At 46.4% G+C, this 22,406-nt stretch overlaps 1 protein-coding gene across 5 annotated transcripts in view; it reads left to right on the top strand.

Moving 5' to 3' along the window:
• VPS53 (VPS53 subunit of GARP complex) overlaps positions 1 to 22,406 on the top strand; it is a 200,504-nt gene that overhangs the window by 131,523 nt on the left and 46,575 nt on the right. For all 5 annotated transcript variants that reach the window (XM_031003546.3, XM_055367078.2, XM_004058206.5 and 2 more), the window contains 2 exons: positions 14,889 to 15,131; positions 16,910 to 17,057. In XM_031003546.3, the coding sequence (XP_030859406.1) occupies positions 14,889 to 15,131; positions 16,910 to 17,057 (391 nt within the window). The remainder of the gene's footprint in view (positions 1 to 14,888; positions 15,132 to 16,909; positions 17,058 to 22,406) is intronic.

The following is a 22,406-nucleotide window of genomic DNA, read 5'->3' as shown; positions in this document are numbered from 1 at the left end:
AGGGAAGTTCTCTGGGAACGAATTACATGCTTAGGAAGGTTCTCTGGTAATGCACTGAGGTTCTGAGGGAGGTTGCCTGGGAACGCATTAGGTTCTGAGGGAAGTTCTCTACGAACTCATTCCGTCCTGAGGGAGGTTCTCTGGGAATGTATTAGGTTCTGAGGGATGTTCTCTGGGACCGCATTAAGTCCTGAAGGATGTTCTCTGGTAATTGACTGAGGTTCTGAGGGAGGTTCTCTGGGAAGGAATTAGGTTCTGAGGGAAGTTGTCTGGGAATGCATTAGGTTCTGAGGGAGCTTCTCTGGGAAGGAATTAGGTTCTGAGGGAGGTTATCTGGGACCGCATTAGGTCCTGAGGGAGGTTTTCTGGTAACCCACTGAGATTCTGTTGGGGGTTCTCTGGGAACGCATTAGGTTCTGAGGGATGTTCTCTGGGACCACATTAGGTCCTGAGGGAGGTTCTCTGGTAATGCACTGAGGTTCTGAGGGGGGTTCTCTGGCAAGGAATTAGGTTCTGAGGGAGGTTCCCTGGGACCACATTAGGTCCTGAGGGTGGTTCTCTGGTATTGTACTGAGGTTCTGAGGGAGGTTCTCTGGGAACACATTAGGTCCTGAGGGTGGTTCCCTGGGACCACATTAGGTCCTGAGGGTGGTTCTCTGTTAATTCACTCAGGTTCTGACGGAGGTTCTCTGGGAAGGAATTAGGTTCTGAGGGAGGTTCTCTGGGAACGCATTAGGTCATGAGGGAGGATCTCTGGGAACACATTGAGGTCCTTAGGGAAGTTCTCTGGGAATGCACTGAGATTGTGAGGGAGGTTCTCTGGAAACGCACTGAGGTACTGAGGGAAGTTCTCTGGGAACGCATTAGGTTCTGAGGGAATTTCTCTGGGAACGCATTAAATTCTGAGGGAGCACCTCTGGGAATGCATTAGGTTCGGAGGGAAGTTCTCTAGGAATGCACTAGGTTCTGAGGGAGGTTCTTTGGGAACGAATTACATGCTTAGGAAGGTTCTCTGGTAATGCACTGAGGTTCTGAGGGAGGTTCTCTGGGAAGGAATTAGGTTCTGAGGGAGGTTCTCTGGGAACGCATTAGGTTCTGAGGGAGGATCTCTGGGAACACATTGAGGTCCTGAGGGAAGTTCTCTGGGAATGCACTGAGATTGTGAGGGAGGTTCTCTGGAAACGCACTGAGGTTCTGAGGGAGGTTCTCTGGGAACGCATTAGGTTCTGAGGGAATTTCTCTGGGAACGCATTAAATTCTGAGGGAGGATCTCTGGGAACGCATTACGTTCTGAGGGATGTTCTCTAGGAATGCATTAGGTTCTGAAGGAGGTTCTTTGGGAACGCATTAGGTTCTGAGAGAAGTTCTTTGGGAACGAATTACGTGCTTAGGAAGGTTCTCTGGTAATGCACTGAGGTTCTGAGGGAGGTTGCCTGGGAACGCATTGGTTTCTGAGGGAGGTTATCTGGGAACGCATTGAGGTCCTAAGGGAAGTTCTTTGGGAACGCATTAGGTTCTGAGGGAATTTCTCTGCGAATGCATTAGATTCTGAGGGATGATCTTTGGGAACGCCTTAGGTTCTGAAGGAAGTTCTCTACGAACGCATTCCGTTCTGAGGGAGGTTCTCTGGGAACACATTAGGTTCTGAGGGATGTTCTCTGGGACCGCATTAGGTTCTGAGGGAGGTTCTTTGGTAATCGACTGAGGTTCTGAGGGAGGTTCTCTGGGAAGGAATTAGGTTCTCAGGGAAGTTGTCTGGGAATGCATTGGCTTCTGAGGGAGCTTCTCTGGAAATGCACTGAGGTTCTGAGGGAGGTTCTCTGGGAATGCACTGAGGTTCTGAGGGAATTTCTCTGGGAACGCATTAAATTCTGAGGGAGGATCTCTGGGAACGCATTAGGTTCTGAGGGAGGTTCTCTGGGAAGGAATTAGGTTCTGAGGGAAGTTGTCTGGGAATGCATTACGTTCTGAGGGAGCCTCTCTGGAAACGCACTGAGGTTCTGAGGGAGGTTCTCTAGGAACGCATTAGGTTCTGAGAGAATTTCTCTGGGAACGCATTAAATTCTGAGGGAGGATCTCTGGGAATGCATCAGGTTCTGAGGGATGTTCTCTAGGAATGCATTAGATTCTGAGGGAGATTCTTTGGGAACGCATTAGGTTCTGAGGGCATTTCTCTGGGAAATAATTACCTGCTTAGGAAGGTTTTCTGGTAATGCAGTGAGGTTCTGAGGGAGGTTGCCTGGGAACGCATTAGGTTCTGAGGGAGGTTCTCTGGAAACGCATTGAGGTCCTAAGGGAAGTTCTTTGGGAACGCATTAGGTTCTGAGGGAATTTCTCTGTGAGCGCGTTAGATTCTGAAGGAGGATCTTTGGGAACGCATTAGGTCCTGAGGGAGGATCTTTGGGAACGCATTAGGTTCTGAGGGATGTTCTCTGGGACCACATTAGGTCCTGAGCGAGGTTTCTGGGAATGCATTGAGGTCCTGAGGGAGGTTCTCTGCTAAGTCATTGAGGTTCTGAGGGAGGTTTTCTGGGAACGCATTAGGTTCTGAGGGAAGTTCTCTGTGAACACTTTAGGTTCTGAGGGAGGTTCTCTGGGAATGCACTGAGGTTCTGAGGGAGGTTCTCTGGGCACGTATTGGGTTCTGAGGGAAGTTCTTTGGGAACGCATGGAGGTCCTGAGGGAGGTTCTCTGGGAATGCATTAGGTTCTGAGGAAATTTTTCTGGGAACGCATTAGATTCTGAGGGAGGATCTTTGGGACCACATTAGGTTCTGTGGGAAGTTCTCTGGGAATGCATTGAGGTCTGTGGGAGGTTCTCTGGGAACGCATTAGGTGCTGGAGGAGGTTCTGTGGGAATGCATTAGCTCCTGAGAGAGGTTCTCTGGGAACGCATTAGGTGCTGAGGGAGATTCTCTGGGAATGCATTAGGTTCTGAGGTATGTTTTCTGGGAATGCATTCAGGTTCTGAGGGAGGTTCTCTGGCAACGCATTAGGTTCTGAGGGAGATTCTTTGGGAATGCATTAGGTCCTGAGGGAAGTTGTCTGGGAAAGCGTTAGGTTCTGAGGGAAGTTCTTTGGGAATGCATTGAGGTTCTCAGGGAAGTTATCTGAGAAAACATTAGGTTATGAGGGAGATTGTCTGGGAACACATTAGGTTCTGAGAGAGGTTCTCTGGGAACCGTTTAGGTTTGAGGGAGGTTCTCTGTGAACACATTAGGTTCCGAGGGAGGTTCTTTGGAAACGCATTAGGTTCTGAGAGAGGTTCTCTGGGAACGCATTGAGGTTCTGGGGTGGTTTTTCGGAACTCATTTGGTCCTGAGTGAAGTTCTCTGAGAACGCGTTAGGTTGTGAGGGAAGTTTTCTGGGAACGCATTAGGTTCTGAGGGAGGTTCCCTGCGAATGCATTAGGTTCTGAGTGAAGTTCTCTGGGAACACATTTAGGTCCTAAGGGAATTTCTCTGGGAACGCATTAGGGTCTCAGGGAGGTTCGCTGCGAATGCATTAGGTTCTGAGGGAAGTTCTCTGGGAACACATTAGGTTCTGGGAGTTTTCTAGGAACGCATTAGGTCCTGAGGGAAATCTTCTGGGACTGCATTAGGTTCTGAGGGAAGGTCTCTGGGACGTACTAGGTCCTGAGGGAGGTTCTCTGGGAAAGCGTTAGATTCTGGGGGAGGTTCTCTGGGAACGCATTGAGGTTCTGAGGGAGGTTCCCTGGAACACATTAGATCCTGAGGGAATTTCTCTGGGAATGCATTAGGTTCTGAGCGAAGTTCTCTGGGAATGCATTGAGGTTCTGAGGAAGGTTCTCTGGGAACGCATTAGGTTCTGAGGGAGATTCTCTGGGATCGCATTAGGTTCTGAGGGACATTCTCCGGGAACGCATTGAGGTTCTGAGGGAAGTTCTCTGGGAACGTGTTAGGTTCTGAGGGAAGTTCTCTGGGAACGTATTAGGTTTTTAGGGAGGCTCTCTGGGGTTGCATTTACGCATTTAGGTCTGATTGCACTTCACCCCTCCCCTTGTTTTTAATGCTTCTATCATGGGTGAGCAAATTCTTAGTTTCAAACATGTTTCTTAAGCCGTAACATTAAGAGAATGTCTCAATTAGAAACTTCACATGGAACTGTATTATTCACTCATGTGATTTTATGGACTGCTTCTATGCTTTTCATGCCCGATTACAAAGTACTTCATATTAAAATCTCAGAAAATGAACTTGCCCAGTAGCTTCTCCATCATCAAACGGAAGTCTCCCCATCAGCCCACCACCAAAGGCAAGTTGCCTTGCCGTCATTTGCCTTGCAAAGACCCAGTAGTGCCCTTGCTCTTGCCCAGTGGGCACGTGTCCAGCAGGCACACAGAGGTACAGTGGGGACTTCCGCCTCTTTGTCTTTGAGAGCACCCTGTCTTCTACATTCACAGTTTGCCTCTAGGAAGTTACTAAGACACCCCTGAGGGGCAGGAAAAAGGATTGGTTTTTTGCCTATTAGAGTCACAGGTCTTTGAGGAACCCCTCTGGATGACTCTTTTCAGCCAAAGCCCCATCTTCTCTTAACCCAAATTTTTCATTTTAAAAGGCTTAAAAGTTACTGGGTCCAGGGTTTATTTTTATTTATTTATTTTTGAGACGGGGTCTCAGTGTCAGCTAAGATGGAGTACAGAGGCGTGATCAGGACTCACTGTAGCCTCAACCTCCCGGGTTTCAGCAGTCTTTCCTCCTCAGCCTCTCAAGTAGCTGAGACTACAGGCACACACCACCACACCTGGCTAATTTTTGTATTTTTTGTAGAGATGCAGTTTTGCCATGTTGCCCAGGCTGGTCTCGAACTCCTGGGCTTAAGAGGTCTGCCCACCTCCACCTCCCAAAGTGCTGGGATTACAGGCATGAGCCACCGCGCCCAGCCAAGGCCCAGGGTTTAAAGCACATGTCTGAGGTAGCCACATCCTTTCCCAAAACCTACCTGGTCTAAAGGGTCATTTTTCTGAGTTATTGTAATTCTGGCATCCACTCTTTTCACATGGCCTTGATTTATACAAAGTATACTCATTGTTCATGATACTTTGGGCAAGGAGCCAGGCCTCCCTTCCTTGGGGACTCTCCATTTTCCTATGAAAAATGAAGTGCTGGCCACTTACCCTGCTGTTTGGCCTCACTAGGAAGTTTCTGCAGCACTAAGGAAGGAGCAGATACTGCGCAGGCTGTGCTGCTGTTCCTGCAGAATAAACACTGTAACTCGAAGTAGAAAATAGAGTTCAAAAAACTCCATTTCCTTATCTGTCAAGAGAGATAGTCAGACAAAATAATGCCCAATGCACTCGTTATTAACCATTTTAAAGTCATAGATCCTTTTTAAGAACCCAATGGAAAGCATAGACGCTTTTGTCAAAAAAATCCGTATCATGCACACACTATTTTGAGTGTAATTTCAAGGAGTTCTAGGAACTGCTTCTTCCCTTCAGAGAATCCTGAGGCTGGAGAAGGAACTCAGGCGGGGACTGGTTTTGTGCACATTACTACTTTTGCTGTAGCTCTAACTCAGAAAGTATGAGACCATTCATAACTTCCCAGATGACAGAGACGCAACACAGTGTGGTGGAAAGAGCGTGGGCCTGATCCCAGACAGACCTGGATGTGAGGCTTCGTGCTTGCTAGACTGGGACCCTGAGCATGCTCCTAGCTAGCCCCTCTACACTGTGAGGATCATAAGGCCGCCCTCATGGACTTTGTGGCGAGGAGGAGAAGAGGTGGCATTTTCACCTTCAGCACACAGTAAATGGTGCTCAGGAACAGTGCCTGCCCTGCCATCCCTCTCATCTTTTTCAGGACTCCTATGTGGGTGGGTGGCCTTGTCAGTGTGGCCAGATTTCTCTTGAGCCTGGCATGGGGTCCACCTTCTCATCTCCCCAGCCTCCCACCTGCCAAGGGAAAGTTCTGGCAGCATCTGCCCCAGCCAAAAGCCAAGTAGCAGTAGGAGGACTGCAGAGCCAGTACTCAGGGAGGAGGCAGGAAGTGGGGATGGCCACTAGCAGGTTGGGCTAAGCCGTCCTTACATCCTTTAAATGGCTTTCTCAATTTTTATTTATGTTCAAAGAGGAGGTTAGTCTGTCTTCTACCCTTGGGATGTAGTGATTTCCCCTGGCTGACTCTTGCAAAAGAGATTTCTACATAGGCACTTTCTTCACCCCATTCTGTGGCGTTCTCCATCAGGGAAGTTACTGGTGACTCCATATCTGCCCATTCTCCTGAGTTCCCTCTGGTAACTTTTGTTAGAATAGAACTCATGCTTTTCTAGAGCCTAGCATCTGTCTGTAAACTAATTACCATTGTTGTTCATTTTGAATTAATTTCAAGCTTACAGAAGAATTATAAGAATTATACATAGAGCCCTTGTATAGCCTTCATCCAGATTCCTCATTAATAGTTATCTCCCCCACACACGTAATGCACAGACACTGCATACGTTTTCCTTTTCTTTTTTCTCTTCTTTCTTTCTTTCTTTTTCTTTTTCTCTCTTTCCCTTTCTCTTCTCCCTCCCCTCCCCACCCCTCTCCTCCCTTCCTCTCCCTTCCCCTCCTCCTACTTCAGCCTCTATAGTAACTGAGACTACAGGCACACACCATCACATCAGTCTAATTTTTGTTTTTTTGTAGAGACAGGGTATCACCATGTTGCTCGGGCTGGTCTCAAACTCCTGGGCTCAAGTGATCTGCTGGCCTCCCAAAGTGTTGAGATTACAGACGTGAACCACTGTGCCCAACCTGTACTTTTTTCCTGAACCTTTGAATTCTCAAGTTGCAGACAAGATTCGCCACTACTCCTTAATACTTCAATATATATTTCTTAGAAACAAGGTTTCTACATAACCACAGTACAACTGTCCACATCAGGAAATTAACGTTGATACAACATTACTGCTTAATCCCAGACCCCTCACATAACCACAGTACAGCTATCAACATCAGGGAATTCACATTGATACAGTATTACTGCTTCATCCGTGGTCTCCTCCTCACATTTCAGCAGTTGTCCCAATCTGCTTGTTTGTTGGCCTGTTTGAATAGCCCTAGGATCACAGGTTGTTAGTTTATTTGTTTGAATAGCTCTCAGATCGCAGGTTGTTTATTTGTTTAAATAGCTCTAGGATCACAGGTTGCATTTAGTTGTCATGTCTCTTTGGTCTCCTTCAACCCAGAAGACTAATTGAGTCTTTCTTTGTCTTTCATGACCTTGATATTTTTGAAGAGTATTGGCCAATTACTTTCTGGAATTTCCCTCAGTTTGGGTTTGTCCGATGTTTCATTATTTATGATTTATGCAGAAGTGGTCCTGTGTTCCTAGGAATTCATATCAGGAGGCACAGAATGCCAGTTTATCCCAAAACTTGTGATGTGATGTTCTTTTTTTTTTTTGAGACAGAGTCATTTCACTCTGTTCCCCAGGCTGGAGTGCAGTGGTGCGATCTCCACTCACTGCAACCTCCACCTCCTGGGCTCAAGCAATTCTCCTGCCTCAGCCTCCTGAGTAGCTGGGATTACAGGTACCCGCCACTGCACCCAGCTAATTTTTGTATTTTTTTTAGTAGAGACAGGGTTTTGCCATGTTGGTCAGGATGTTCTCGAACTCCTGACTTCAGGTGATCCACCCGCCTTGGCATCCCAAAGTGCTGGGATTACAGGCGTGAGCTACCACGGCCAGCCTATGATGTTCGTTTTTATTACTTGGTGTAGATGTTGTCTCTACTGGGTATCTCTATTTATTAATAAGTGTTGGGAGAAACCTTGAAACTTTATCAATATCCTTTTCCTCATCTTTCACTTATCGTGTAATTTATTACTAAGATGATTGACAATGATAATTTTTCTTCTTTTTTTTTTTTTGAGGCAGAGTCTTGCTCTGTCGCCCAGGCTGGAGTGCAGTGACACAATCTCGGCTCCTGGGTTCAAGTGATTCTCCTGCCTCAGCCTCCCAAGTAGCTGGGATTATAGATGCTCGCCACCATGCCCAGCTAATTTTTTTGTATTTTTAGTAGAGACGGGGTTTCACCATGTTGGCCAGGCTGGTTTGGAACTCCTGACCTCAAGTGATCTGCCCACCTCAGCCTCCCTAGATGTTGAGATTACAGGCATGAGCTTCCGCGCCCAAATGGTGATTTTTCTAGCTACATCATTTCTTCTGCGTTTATCAGTTGGCATTCTACTTTAAGAAAAGCTGTCACTTCTCCCCCTTACGTCTATGTCAGCATGGACTCACGGATTTTTATACTTTATTCAGTAGGTTGTAGGCATCACTATCTCTTTTATTTTTAATGTATTTTGGAATAAATGTATACCTATAGGAAAATTTCACAAATAGTACAGATTTCTTATGTTCCCCTTCACCCAACTTCCCCTGACGTTGACATCTTATATAACCACAGCAGAGTTGTCAAAACTGGCAAGTTAACATTGTTACATTACTATTTAATAACCTGCACACCGTGTTTGAACTTCACCAGTTTTTCCATTAGTGTCTGTTTTTCCTTCCAGGATTTGTCACTGTTATTTTAGTACTCAAATTGTCCCTGACTTGGCCAGTGGGAGCCTCTTAAAGCTGGCTCTTCATCCTTTTTACATGCCACTATCATTTTTTGAGCACCTCCTTCCTCTCTGGCACAATAAAATATACTAGGCTTATCCTGTACTTTTGTATCCCAGCCCTGGAGTCATCCATTTCCCCAGGCATTTCTTGTTCCTTTGGTGGAGGATGACATTTAGAAACCAAGTATGCTCATTGCTGCTCGGTGTCATTGCTTCCAGATTGCCTTGGCTGAGAGAGCTAAGAAATGTATGTGTGTATAAACATACATGTATATGTCTCTATAGCTGTGTGTGCACCTGCTTCTACATATATGCCTCTATAGCTGTGTGTACACCTGCTTCTATATTAGAACCTGTGCATTTTATGCTGATGCCTTCAATTCTAATCTCACACCACAGGGTTTATTTTAGCCTCTCCCATTCAACGTTGGCAACTGCCTTCTACAACAGTGAGAAATATGGGTCCTAGCATGCTCAGTATATTTACCTATTTGCTCAATTTGCCTGTATGTAACCCATCTCCCAGCTGTGCTCAAGCCACACCTTGGCTCCCCAGCCCCACTGGCCACCCCAGAGCAACATCCTCAGCCCCAGCAAAAAGGAAGAGGAAGGGATGCAAATTAGTGTGAGTACCCTTGAATTAAGAAGCTCTAGGGTCTGGCATGGTTGCTCGTGCCTGTAATCCCAGCACCCTGGGAGGCTGAGGCAGGTGGATGGCTTGAGCTCAGGAGTTCGAGACCAGCCTGGGTGACACGACAAAACCCTGTCTCTACAAAAAAAAAGCCCACAAAAATTAACCAGGTGTGGTGGTGTGCCCCTGTAGTCCCAGCTACTTAGGAGGCTGGGGTGGGAGGATTGCTGGAGCCTGGGAGGCAGAAGTTGCAGTAAGCTGTGGTCATGCCGCTGCACTCCAGCCTGGGTGACCCTGTCTCAAAATAAATAAATAAATAAATAAATAAATAAATAAATAAATAAATAAATAAGTTATCTAACTTTCTGGGGATCTTCAGCTGCCTTGACCTTGCTCACCTGCCTTGCCATCTTCTGGCTACTGTCTTTCTCTCCCTGTGCCTCACTGCTTGACATTCCAGTTAGAATACTGTTTCTGTGAATGCTGACTGCAGGCCCACCAGAGAAATGGCCTTGGCCATCCATGGATAAACCCAGTCTGCAATGGCATATTTTTCCTCCTCACTTTAGTTTTTCCCTCTACTGATACCACTCTGCAACCGTCTTCATTCCTAGGGCATGTAATTTATCAGTGGAACTCCCAGCAGTATTTGGGGAAGGAGGTATTTCCTTCCTTCTCCCTTCCCCTCCCCTCCCCTCCCCTCCCCTTTGACAATGTCTTGCTCTGTTGTCCAGGCTGGAGTGCGGTGGTGGCATTATAGCTCACTGTAACCTCAAACTCCTGGGCTCAAATGATCCTCCTCCCTCAGCCTCCCAAGTAACTGTAACTACAAGCACACACCACAATGCCTAACTAATTTGTTTATTTTTTTTTAGAGATAGGGATCTTACTTTGTTGCCAACACTATTCTCAAACTCCTGGCCTCCTCCTAGCCATGCATGGTGATGGACGCCTGTAGTCCCAGCTACTTGGGAGGCTGAGGCAGGAGAATTGCTTGAGCCTGGGAGGTTGAGGCTGCAGTGAGCAATGATCATGCCACTGCACTTTGTCCTCGGTGACAAAGCAATACTCTGTCTCAAAAAAAAAAAAAAAAAAAAAAAAAAAAAAAGAAATGTGATCAGATTGGATCATGTATTCGAAACTAATGAGCCTTACGCATTCCCATTGGGGTAACTTACATTCTTCTGTTCTGTGAAATACTGGCTACTGATTTTCTAATGTCTCATGTGGCATCAAAGCATGCTGATGCAGGGTGAAAGATGGAAGGCAGGGGAAGGTTTCCCCAACTGGTTTATTTCTCATCCACTTGAAAGAACAATGTCAGAAGTAACCGAGTAGACATCCTGTAGACATTCTACAAAGTATAGATCTTTAGAGTTTTTTGAAGTGAACATTTTCTTTATGCTGTATGATCATAATTAGTTTATAATCTTACTCATTGTGGTGGCTCTGAAATAGGAAGCAAGTAAGTAAGTATCCATCTTCTAGGGGAACAGGTAAGTGATGAAAATAGAAGCACATCAGAGTTGGCCGGCACGGTGGCTCACGCCTGGAAGCACATCAGAGTCGGCTGGGCGCGGTGGCTCACGCCTGTAATCCCAGCACTTTGGGAGGCTGAGGCGGGCAATCAGTAGATCAGGAGTTCAAGACCAGCCTGGCCAAGATGGTGAAACCCCATCTCTACTAAAAAAAAAAAGCAAAAATTAGCCGGTTGTGGTGGTGTGTGCCGGTAGTCCCAGCTACTCAAGAAGCTGAGGCAGTAGAATCACTTGAACCTGGGAGGCAGAGGTTGCAGTGAGCTGAGATCACACCACTGCACTGCAGCCTGGACAACTGAGTGAGACTCCGTCTCCAAAAAAAGCAAAAAACCAAAAAACAAAAACAAAAAAAAAACACACATGTCAGAGCTCTGGTCCCTGATTTGGTTGGCACTATCAATTTAGAGATTAGAATCTCATAAGAAGACCCCAGGGGAATCTTTTGCCTTCTGTTCCATGTTCTCCTCCACTGCACCGGCCTCCATCCCGTTTCCACCTTCCCACCCTCCATTCCCATCCCCTAGGAACAAAGTGTGGAGGTTGATCAGCTAAGTATGTATCGAGCACTAGCATGAAGCTTCACTCCACTCATTGGCATGATGGGCGGGCCGGGGGCAGCAGAACCAGCATAAACGTCATTCCTCCTCTCAGGGAGCTTGTGTTAACAGGCACGAAACAGATGATTCTACCTCCTTCGCCTTTTGTACCAACTTCAGTTGATAGAGGTGACTGGCTGGAGTGCTGTCTCAAGAAGGATTCTGGAATCACAAGAGAGATCAGTGAAAAAAGGGCTCCTTGTTGATTAGCGTTGCCTGCCATGGCCCAGGATGGGAGCAGATAGGTTATTTCTTGAATATATGGCATCCTCGCACTGTCTAATAAAGTGTTAAATAAAGTGTTGGTGGGTGGCAGATGACAGAAGTTGCAGCTGCTGCGGGTGAGACCTGGATGAGCTTGAAAGGGGAGTGGACAGGTGGTGGGAGAGCGTTTTGGCCAGGACGTCACACAGGCCCAGTGACTGGGAGTAGGCCAGCAGGGGAGCCGTTATGAGGCCCAGTGACCGGGAGTAGGCCAGCAGGGGAGCCGTTGCAAGGAACAGTGACCGGGAGTAGGCCAGCAGGGGAGCCGTTGCAAGGAACAGTGACCGGGAGTAGGCCAGCAGGGGAGCCGTTGCGAGGCCCAGTGACCGGGAGTAGGCCAGCAGGGGAGCTGTTGCGAGGAACCTCTGGCTGGAGTGTTGGGTCAGCTGTGGAGGAGAGGTGGGAGATTCAGTGGGAAAGTGAGGCAAGAGAGGTTATGGGGAACAAGGGTGGTGGCCATGAAGCTTTCCGAGGTCAACCAACGAGATCCTTCCCTGCTTTCTCACTATCACCACAGACAGAGACCTAGCCTAGGCCAGAAGCTCTTTGAGGGCAGAGTGGTTGTATCTGGATATAATAGACTTTGTTTTTCTTTCTTTTTTTTTTTTTTTGAGACAGGGTTTCGCTCTTGTTGCCCAGGCTGTAGTGCAATGGTACGATCTCAGTTGACTGCAACCTCCGCCTCCCAGGTTCAAGTGATTCTCCTACCTCAGCCTCCCGAGTAGCTGGGATTACAGGCACCCGCCACCACGCCTGGCTAATTTTTTGTATTTTTAGTGAAGACGGGGTTTCTCTATGTTGGTCAGGCTGGTCTCAAACTCCCGACCGCAGGTGATCCACCCGCCCCGGCTTCCCAAAGTGCTGGGATTACAGGTGTGAGCCCCCACGCTGGGCCTATAATAGACTTTCAATAACAAAAGCCTTTGAGTAAAATGTCAATTTTCTCCTATTCCTGCTAATTGGTGGTATGTGTGGTTCTTGTCTTTTTCTTCCTTACCATTATATAAATACATTTTTAAAACACAGCTGGATTCCTATAGCCTTAAACGGCAACCTAAAAAGATGCAACATGTCAGGAGTGGTGGGAGCCCTTCCCATTCTTCACACAGCACAGCTGTGCAGGCAGCAGTTACTGCAGCTCTGCTGGATCCTCACAGGTGATGACACAATTCAACGGAACAATTACAGGGATGTTTGAATGGGAAATGGGAGAAAAACTGCAACTCTCATCCCCACTGTGGCCTGAGGCAAGTCTGGAGCTGCTCATACCCTGTTTTGGTTTTTGTTTTTTTTTTTCCGGATATCAAGTCTTGCTCTGTTGCCCAGGCTGGAATGCAGTGGTGTGAGCTCGGCTCACAGCAACCTCCGCCTCCCGAGTTCAAGTGATTCTCTGCCTCAGGTCTCAGCCTTCCACGTAGCTGGGATTACAGGCATGCGCCACCACACCCAGCTAATTTTTTTTTTTTTTTTTTTTTTTTTTTTCTGAGACAGAGCCTCGCTCTGTTGCCCAGGCTGGAGGGCAGTGGTGCAGTCTTGGCTCACTGCAAGCTCTGCCTCCCAGGTTCATGCCATTTTCCTGCCTCAGCCTCCCAAGTAGCTGGGACTACGGGCACCCGCGATCACACCCGGCTAATTTTTTATTTGTATTTTTAGTAGAGACGGGGTTTCACCGTGTTAGCCAGGATGGTCTCGATCTCCTGACCGTGTGATCTGCCCGCCTTGGCCTCCCAAAGTGCTGGGATTACAGGCATGAGCCACTGCGCCTGGCCCACACCAGGCTAATTTTTGTATTTTTAGTAGAGACGGGGTTTTGCCATGTTGGCCAGGCTGGTCTCGAACTCCTGGCCTCAAGTGATCCGCCCGCCTGGGCCTCCCAAAGTGCTGGGATTACAGGCATGAGCCACCGCGCCCGGCCCACACCCGGCTAATTTTTGTATTTTTAGTAGAGACGGAGTTTTGCCATGTTGGCCAGGCTGGTCTCGAACTCCTGTCCTCAAGTGATCTGCCTGCCTCGGCCTCCCACAGTGCTGGGATTACAGGCTTGAGCCACCACACTCTGCCCATACCCTCTCTTTTCCTAAGATTTTTTTAAACCTTTGATTCTGGAAGTTCTAAGAAAAAACTAAATTGGAGGAGAAAGAAACCATTATAACACATTTCACAGTTTCTCCTTGTTTAGGCATCTGTCTCTTGGGCACATTTAGGTTTGTGATGTCTAAATATGTGCTGACATCATAACCTTTTTGTTTTTAGGAAGTAGAGTGCTTAAAGGCTTGAAGCTTAGAGCCAGGCTGCCTAGTTTTTAATCGCGGCTCTCCTGTTTTCTTGCTGTATTACTCTGGACAAGGTACTCAGCTTTTTTGTACTTAACTCTTTGAAAAGGAGGATAGTAATAATACATACTATGTAAGTTTATTGTAAAAAGTAAATGAGCTGGGCGCAGTGGCTGACACCTGTAATCCCAGCACTTTGGGAGGCCAAGGTGGGTGGATCACCCAAGGTCAGGATGTCGAGACCAGCCTGGGCAACATGCTGAAACCCTGTCTCTACTGAAAATAAAAGTTAGCTGGGCATGGTGGCGTGTGCCTGTAGTCCCAGCTACATGGGAGGCTGACGCAGGAGAATTGCTTGAACCCTGAAGGTGGAGGTTGCGGTGGGCCAAGATCGTGCCGCTGCACTCCAGCCTGGGCCAACAGAGCAAGACTGTGTCTCAAAAAAACAAAAAAAAAAAAAAAGGAAATGAAGTTCAGTGAGATGGGTATAAAGCATGGACATAACACCTGGTACATCTCAAGTGTTCAGAAAACGATCACTGTCATGATTTAGGGTTTTCCTTTTTGGAGGGGTAAACGGTACTAATATGATAGAAGGATCCGTTTCTTACTTTAGCATTGGAGTCTAGGCTCAGCTCTGCCACAAACTTTGTGATAAACTTTCCAGGACTTAATTTTCTCATCTTTTAGCGGGACCAGTAATACCCTATCTTGCTTACAGGGGTTTGGAGTCCAATATGATAATGAAATGCCTTGAAAAGTATAAAGCACAAATGTCAATTAACTTAGAGATTAGAATCTCATATGTCAGATTTTATTACTGCTGTTGTAGGAGTGGTGGTGGTAGTGAATGATGATATTGATTAAAATCGATCTGATTTTAAGTTTTAAACGCAGTAGGAATGATTACTTGTGGCAGTAGTTTATGTACATTGCAAACGAGCACATTTGCTTTACTTTACTTTTCTTGAAGTAAAATAACATTTTTGGTTTTTTTTTTTCCTCCTAGGAACCTCGGAGAGCTGATAGATCGGTTTGTGGCTGATTTCAAAGCCCAGGGGCCACCTAAGCCCAACACTGATGAAGGGGGTGCCGTGCTCCCCAGCTGCGCCGACCTCTTTGTCTACTACAAGAAGTGCATGGTGCAATGCTCTCAGCTCAGTACTGGGGAGCCCATGATCGCCCTGACCACCATTTTCCAGAAGTACCTCCGAGAATACGCCTGGAAAATCCTCTCTGGCAACCTGCCCAAGTGAGTCCTGTTCTTCATAGTCTGAGTGGTGGCAAATAGACCTAAATATGGGAATCTTAAGGAAATCCACTCTGAAGTTGTTTACTAAACCACCAAGAGTATCAAGGAAGAAAGCACGCTTCCTGAGTTCCCGAGGGCCTGAAGCTATTTCCTCTCTGACATTCCACAGCTGATCAAGACCATCAGAGGAAATGTCCACACTGGCTGCCCACGTGGGCAAATCTTACCACGATGGACTCGAGAACCAATCCCATTGTATACCTATTTAATTTTCATGGATTCAGCTATAGATACTTGGCACATACAAAAAAAGTGAGGTTGTGGTGGAAATAACTGATAAATAGCTTAAGCAGTTTCACCCAAGCCTCTTTTGGTGAGATGATGCCCCGGAGTGATGGGTTGGAGGAATGAATCTGCTTTTTCCTCATTCCCAGTAGGTTCCAAGTCCCTCTTGTGGTGCACACTTCCTGCCATGCTGGACAGAGCCTAATGTTTCAGATGCAGTAGGATTGGGGGGGCAGCTACTGCATAGCTCCTAATTATGGGGACTATTGTGTTATCCTGAGGCATTAGAACTGGACATAGCCTAATGTTTGAAGATGCGGTAGGATTGGGGGCAGCCGAGGCAGGAGGATCACTTGAGGTCAGGAGTTTGAGACCAGCCTGGCTAATATGGTGAAACCCCATCTCTACTAAAAATACAAAAATCAGCTGGGTGTGGTGGTGCATGCCTGTAGTCCCGGCTGCTCGGGAGGCTGAGGCAGGAGAATCACTTGAACCCGGGAGGCGGAGGTTGCGCTGAGCCGAGATTGTGCCATTGCACTCCAGCCTGGGCGTTGCAGGGAGGCTCCGCCCTAAAAAATAAATAAATAAATAAATAAATTATGTATAATCTCACTACCCAAAGAGAACGTAACTTTTTGGTATATATTTTTCCGTTCTTGATAGATACATAATGTGTGTGATCTGCGTGCTTTTGTTTGTTTGTGTCATGGAATTGGGGCTATACTGCTTATAGCTTTATTCCCTGCAGCTACCGTTTAACTTCATCGTGGGAGCATTTTCCCACGTGTATTAGTCAGTGTCTCAACAGAAAAAAATGGCATACTCAGCTGGGATTATGTCAGTAGAGAGACTGTTCACAGAAGTGGGGGCAAGGTGAAAGGAACCAACAGAGGATTCCAAAGCATCCAGATATGAGTGGGTAGTGGTTACTACCATAGAACTCACTCAGTAGCTGGGGCTGCCCCAAAAACCTATAGTCACAGGAGGATGTGTGATGGGTGTTGGCCTCTTGAGACACTTAGGGCCTTGGGCAGGAAGCATGTCTTAACATTCGCTTATGTCCTCCTCCACCAGCACACGAGTCCCAGTGCAGACTTTTCTTAACTGAAAGAAACAGGGTAGGTAACCATCTTTCGTGCTCCACATGGTCCTAAATGAGTTCTGCACATCAGGAGATTCCAAGCTAAAGACAGGACAGCTCAGCAGCCTTCCCTTTGGATATTAGACCATCCTAGTTAATGTGACTAATGGCCGGCTGATGATTCAGATTAACTAAAATAGGAATCATCTCTTCCTATTTCTGACGGTCAGAGAATCTAAACAGATGATAGTCAAGGTAAGGTCAGTAGGAAAAGGACTCATTGTATGTGAATTGATTTGGGCCGTGTCCAGCCTTTACTTCCCCCTTTTCTTTGTCTTAAAATAATGTAGTTTCCAGTTCAGGAAGCAAATTAGAAATTCCACGCTGACTTGTTCCTGTTCCTTTTCCTCAGAACCACAACCAGCAGTGGAGGGCTGACCATCAGCAGCCTCCTCAAGGAAAAGGAGGGCTCAGAAGTAGCCAAGTTCACTCTGGAGGAGCTCTGCCTCATCTGTAACATCCTGAGCACGGCAGAGTACTGTCTGGCCACCACCCAGCAGGTGAGCCATCCTGGCTGCCCACTCACCACCTCCTTTTCCTGAACCCTCTGGGCTGCGTCGCTCGGCGAGTAAGAATATACGTCCTAACATGGCCACAGACAACCTTGGGTCAGACCAGTTGGCCTGCCACAGAGGAAAGCTCAGTGTCCAGCCACAAGGCTGCCCAGGCAGCTGTCTTAGAGAAAGGCCTTGTTAAAAGAAGACTGTGCAAGAAAGTATGACTGGTCACCTCCCTGGAGTTGTGTAAGCTCCTCAAAGGGCATGACCTGTAAAAAGTAGGTCAGTAGCACTCCAACCCATATGAGAAAAGCAGTAACAAGCTTGTCTGTGCTAGGACCCAGCCTTTGGTGATGATGAGTCACAGCCAGTTATTCCGTGCTCAGAAGTGTTACTAAGTTAAGTAGAATCCTTTGGGCTTTTATGTGTCTTCTGAAATTTACATGGCATTTTCAGTCTGCTTCAACAAATAGCCATTGTTTGGGATGCTGACGTTCAGGAACTGGGGGACAGGAAAGGGTGATGCCTCTGCTGGAGGCCCCCACATGGCCATAGTTCAGCAACTGATGGAGCAGAAGGAAGACCCAGAATAACCTTTGATTCAGCCTTAAACATGGAATTAGAAATCCTTTTCACACTTGGTCTGGGATTCCCCTGAGGCCAAGAGCGAGAAAGTAATTTGGAAAGGTTCTGCTCTTCTACCCACTTTGTATTTATAATTTACAGATGCCTAGACCACAAGAAGACAGTCATAAATGATAGTTCAGACAGCCCAGCTTGGAGCTCCTGTGTGCCAGGGCAGCAATATAGCAGGTCAAATAGGAAGTGTGTCCACCAAGGCCCCTCAGTGGCACATAAGCCAGCCGGAGGCAGAGGCAGCAGCACACTCTGCCTGGGGACCTGGTCATGTTGAGTTGCGAAGGTCATGACCTTCCAGGGTTTGGCCTTGGAGCCACAGAGCAGTCCGTTTAGCCCCAGGCCACTCCCCAGGTAAGATGGCACTATCTGTAAGGACCTCCAAGGCAGGGGTTCCAGAGTTCTTTCATGAAGAAACACTGTTTAACTATTTTGGGTGTGCACAGAAAGAAATACAATACATGTAAATATGCTATTTTAAAGGTAAAATAACCGTAGTATTTAAAAAAAAAAGATCCCTTTTAATCCCATCATCCTCAAATAATATTAGCAATTTGGGGTATTTTTTCAATCGTTATTCATAGACATAGTTTTGTATGTTACAATCTTAATTCACTGTTATATCCTTTTATTGTTAGTGTCATACATAGCATTAGCATTTCTCCTGTCATTATAATGATAGTAATAATCATAACTATCATTACAGGGTCATTATTACTATCATTGTTTATGGCCACATAATATTTCTCTTTAAGGGACTATACCATAAATTATTTATTTATTTATTTATTTTGAGACAGAGTCTTGCTCTGTCTTCCAGGCTGGAGTGCAGTGGCCATGATCTTGGCTCATTGCAGCCTCCGCCTCCCAGGTTCAAGCAATTCTTCTGCCTCAGCCTCCTGAGTAGCTGGGATTATAGATGCCCATCACCACCCCTGGCTAATTTTTGTATTTTTTTTTTTTTTTTTTTAGTAGAGATGGGGTTTCACCATCTTGGCCAGGCTGATCTACAACTCTTGACCTTGTGATCCACCTGCCTTGGCCTCCCAAAGTACTGGGATTACAGGTGTTAGCCACTGTGCCCGGCCTTATACCATAAATTATTTAGCAAGTATCCCTGATCATTGTTTATAGTGCTTCAAATTTTGCTTTTTTTTTGAAACAGAGTCTCTCTCTGTCACCCAGGCTGGAGTGCAGTGGCACGATCTCGGCTCACTGCAAGCTCCCCCTGCCGGGTTCACGCCATTCTCCTGCCTCAGCCTCGCGAGTAGCTGGGACTACAGGTTCCCATCACCACGCCTGGCTAATTTTTTTTTATTTTTAGTAGAGGCGGGGTTTCACTGTGTTAGCCAGGATGGTCTCGATCTCCTGATCTTGTGATCTGCCCGTCTCGGCCTCCCAAAGTGCTGGGATTACAGACGTGAGCCACTCTGAGTAGCTGGGACTACAGGCACCCGCTACCACACCCAGCTAATTTTTTGTATTTTTAGTAGAGACGGGGTTTCACTGTGTTAGCCAGGATGGTCTCGATCTCCTGACCTCATGATCCAGTCGCCTTGGCCTTCCAAAGTGCTGGGATTATAGGCATGAGCCACCATGCCCAGCCAAAATTTTTCTTTTATAGATAATCCTGGCAGGGTACAGTGGCTCACGCCTGTAATCCTAGCATATTGGGAAGCCAAGGTGGAAGGATCGCTTGAGGCCAAGAGTCCAAGACCAGCCTGGGCAACATAGTGAGACCTGGTCTTTACAAAAAATTTAAAAATTAGTTGAGTGTGGTGGTACATGCCTGTGGTCTCAGCTACTTGGGAAGCTGAGGTTGGAGGATCGCTTGAGCCTGGGAGGTCAAAGCTGCAGTGAGCCATGATCACACCACTGCACTCCAGCCTGGGTGACAGAGTGAGACCCTGTCTCTAAAAAAAAAAAAAAAAAAAAAAGATAATCCTTACAAAGAATGTCTTTCTGAATATAGCATCTTAAATGTTTTGCATTAGTTTTCTACAACATACTCTTAGAAGTTCTAGAAATAAGTTGAAGACCATTTTGATGACTGATGATACAAGTAACCAATTATTTTTTATTTAGTGAAAATTGTTTTTATTGATTACAAAAGTAATACATTCTTAGCACCTTTATTGTGATCTCTAAATACAATTTTCCACTAAAAGAAACCAGAGATTCCTGGAGAAATGACTAATTCCAGGTCAAGGGCAGGAAATGTACAAGATGAACCAGAACATCATGTTATACAAAAAGCAAGAAAAATATCAAAGACTATTAGTGTCATCTCAAGAGGATCCAGGGAGATATAGTGGGTTGAAGTGTCCCCCCAACCCCAAAATATGTCCAAGTCCTAGGCCTTGGAACATGTAAATGTGACCTTATCTTGGTAAATGTAATTAAGTATCTCAAGATGAGATGGTCCTGGATTTAGGGTTGGGGGGGTGCCTTATCTAATGACTGTTGTCCTTAGAAAGGAGAGAGAGATTGAACACACAGAGATACAGGGAAGAAGGCCATGAGAAGGAGGCAGAGGCTGGAGTCAGACTTCTATGAGCCAAGGAACATCAAGGATTGCCAGCAAACACCCAAAGCTAGAAGAGAGGTGTGAATAGTTTTTTCCTCAGAGCTTCCAGAAGAGTGGGGGTGCGGTGGCTCATGCCTATAATCCCAGCACTTTGGGAGGCTGAGGAGGGTGGATCACTTGAGGTCAGGAGTTTAAGACCAGCCTCGTCAACATGGCAAAACCCCGTCTCTACTAAAAGAATACAAAAATTAGCCGGGTGTGGTGGCTTCTCACTTGGCAGTCTCATTCCCCAAGCCTCAGGTCCCCACTTCAGTATCACCTCCTCAGAGAGCCGCTCCTTGACCACCCCCCTTCAGCAGAGAGGCCCTCCTGGCCACCCCCCTTCAGTAGGCAGCTCCCTTATTCCAGCACTGCCAAATTTCTTTCCTAACACCACAAAACCGAAGTTACATCTCGGCTGGCTTACTTCCTTATTATCTGGCGCCCCCATTAGTTTTAAGTTACATGCCAGAAAGTCTACTTTGTTCACCTCTGTTCATTAGCACCAAATACAATGCCTGGTACATAATAAGTGCTTAATAAAGATCTCTTGAAGGAATAAAAGAGCCCACTCCTGAGATAATGGCATTAATCCATGATGATGCCAGAGCCCTCATGACCTCCTGCTTCTCAACACTGTGGCATCAGGGGTTAAGCTTACAACACATAAACTGTGGAGAACACAATCAAACCACAGAACGATGTTATGAATTGCTATTGTAAATAGTTTAAAAAAATAAACTACACTTTTAAGGATACTTTTACATTTATAGAAAAATTGCAAAGATCGTTTGTATGGTTCCCATATACCACTTACCCAGTTTCCCATATTATTAACATTGATATGAAATATTTGTTACAATTAATGAACCAATAATGATGTATTATTGGTGTTGCTTTTAAATTTTATTTTCCAATTCCTTGTTGCTCAGATGCTTTTTGTTTAATATGGGGTCTCAATCTGTTGCCCAGGCTGGAGTGCGGTGGTTTGATCACAGCTCACTGCAACCTGGAACGAAAGCAATCCTACCCTCAGCCTCCCAAGTGGCTGGGACTACACTGGGACTTCAGGCACCTGCCACCATGCCTGGCCAGTATTTTTTTATTTTTTGTCGAGATAGGGTCTCACTATGTTGCTCAGGCTGGTCTTGAGCTCCTGGGCTCAAGTGATGTTCTTGCCTCAGCCCCCAAAGTGTTGGGATTACTGGGTGAGCCACTGGGCCCACCCTGCTCAGATTATTAAGTCTCTGGTTTCTTCTTCCATTTCCCTTTGCCCCCTCTGCAATCTTTTCTTAAAGAAACTGTGTTGTTTGCCCTGTAGATTTTCCCAAGTTTTGGATTTTGCTGATTGCACCCATGAGTATTAATGGACATTTTACTTTGTCTCGTATTTCCCATAAATTGGTAGTTAGATGTAGAAGCCTGAGCTGATTCAGATTCTTTTTTACAGAAAACTACATCATAATGATGTTTTGTACGTCTGTCATCACGGTACATAATGTTTGGTTGCTCTTTGTGTGACGTCAGCAGCCTCTGATGCTCAAAGCCCAGATCCATTATTCCATTAGGAGTTATAAAGAATGATACTCTGGCCGAGTGCAGGGGCTCACGCCTGTAATCCCAGCACTTTGGGAGGCCGAGGTGGGTAGATCACCTGAGGTCAGGAGTTCGAGACCAGCCTGGCCAACATAGTAAAACCCCCGTCTCTACTAAAAATACAAAAATTAGGGCCAGGCGTGGTGGCTCACGTCTGTAATCCCAGCACTTTGGGAGGCTGAGGCGGGTAGATCACGAGGTCAGGAGTTTGAGACCAGCATGGCCAACATGTGGCCAAAAAGTGAGGAGCCTGGAGGGCTTAGAAAGTGGGGGTGCGGCAAAGCAAGGCAGTGGGTCAGCAGGGCTGAGCAGGCCATGTTTCAGGGAGAGGAAGAAGGAAGTGTGAAGTATGAAGGTCTTGAGGGCGAAGGACCCTGGTGTCTCCCAGAAATTTCAAAGGCCAGTGTAACTGAAGCCTAGCAGGCAAGGTGGAAAGTGGCAAGACGGGGCCAGAAAGCTGGGCAGGACCCAATTCATGGTTAGGAATTTGGATTCTATTTTCGGTGTCATAGGAAGAGACTGCTGAAGAGTTTAAGCATGATAAGCCTGTGCCA

The sequence above is a fragment of the Gorilla gorilla genome, chromosome 19 (assembly GCF_029281585.2).
Source record: "Gorilla gorilla gorilla isolate KB3781 chromosome 19, NHGRI_mGorGor1-v2.1_pri, whole genome shotgun sequence".
NCBI classification, from domain to species: domain Eukaryota; kingdom Metazoa; phylum Chordata; class Mammalia; order Primates; family Hominidae; genus Gorilla; species Gorilla gorilla.
This window is presented reverse-complemented; position numbering and strand designations above follow the sequence as displayed.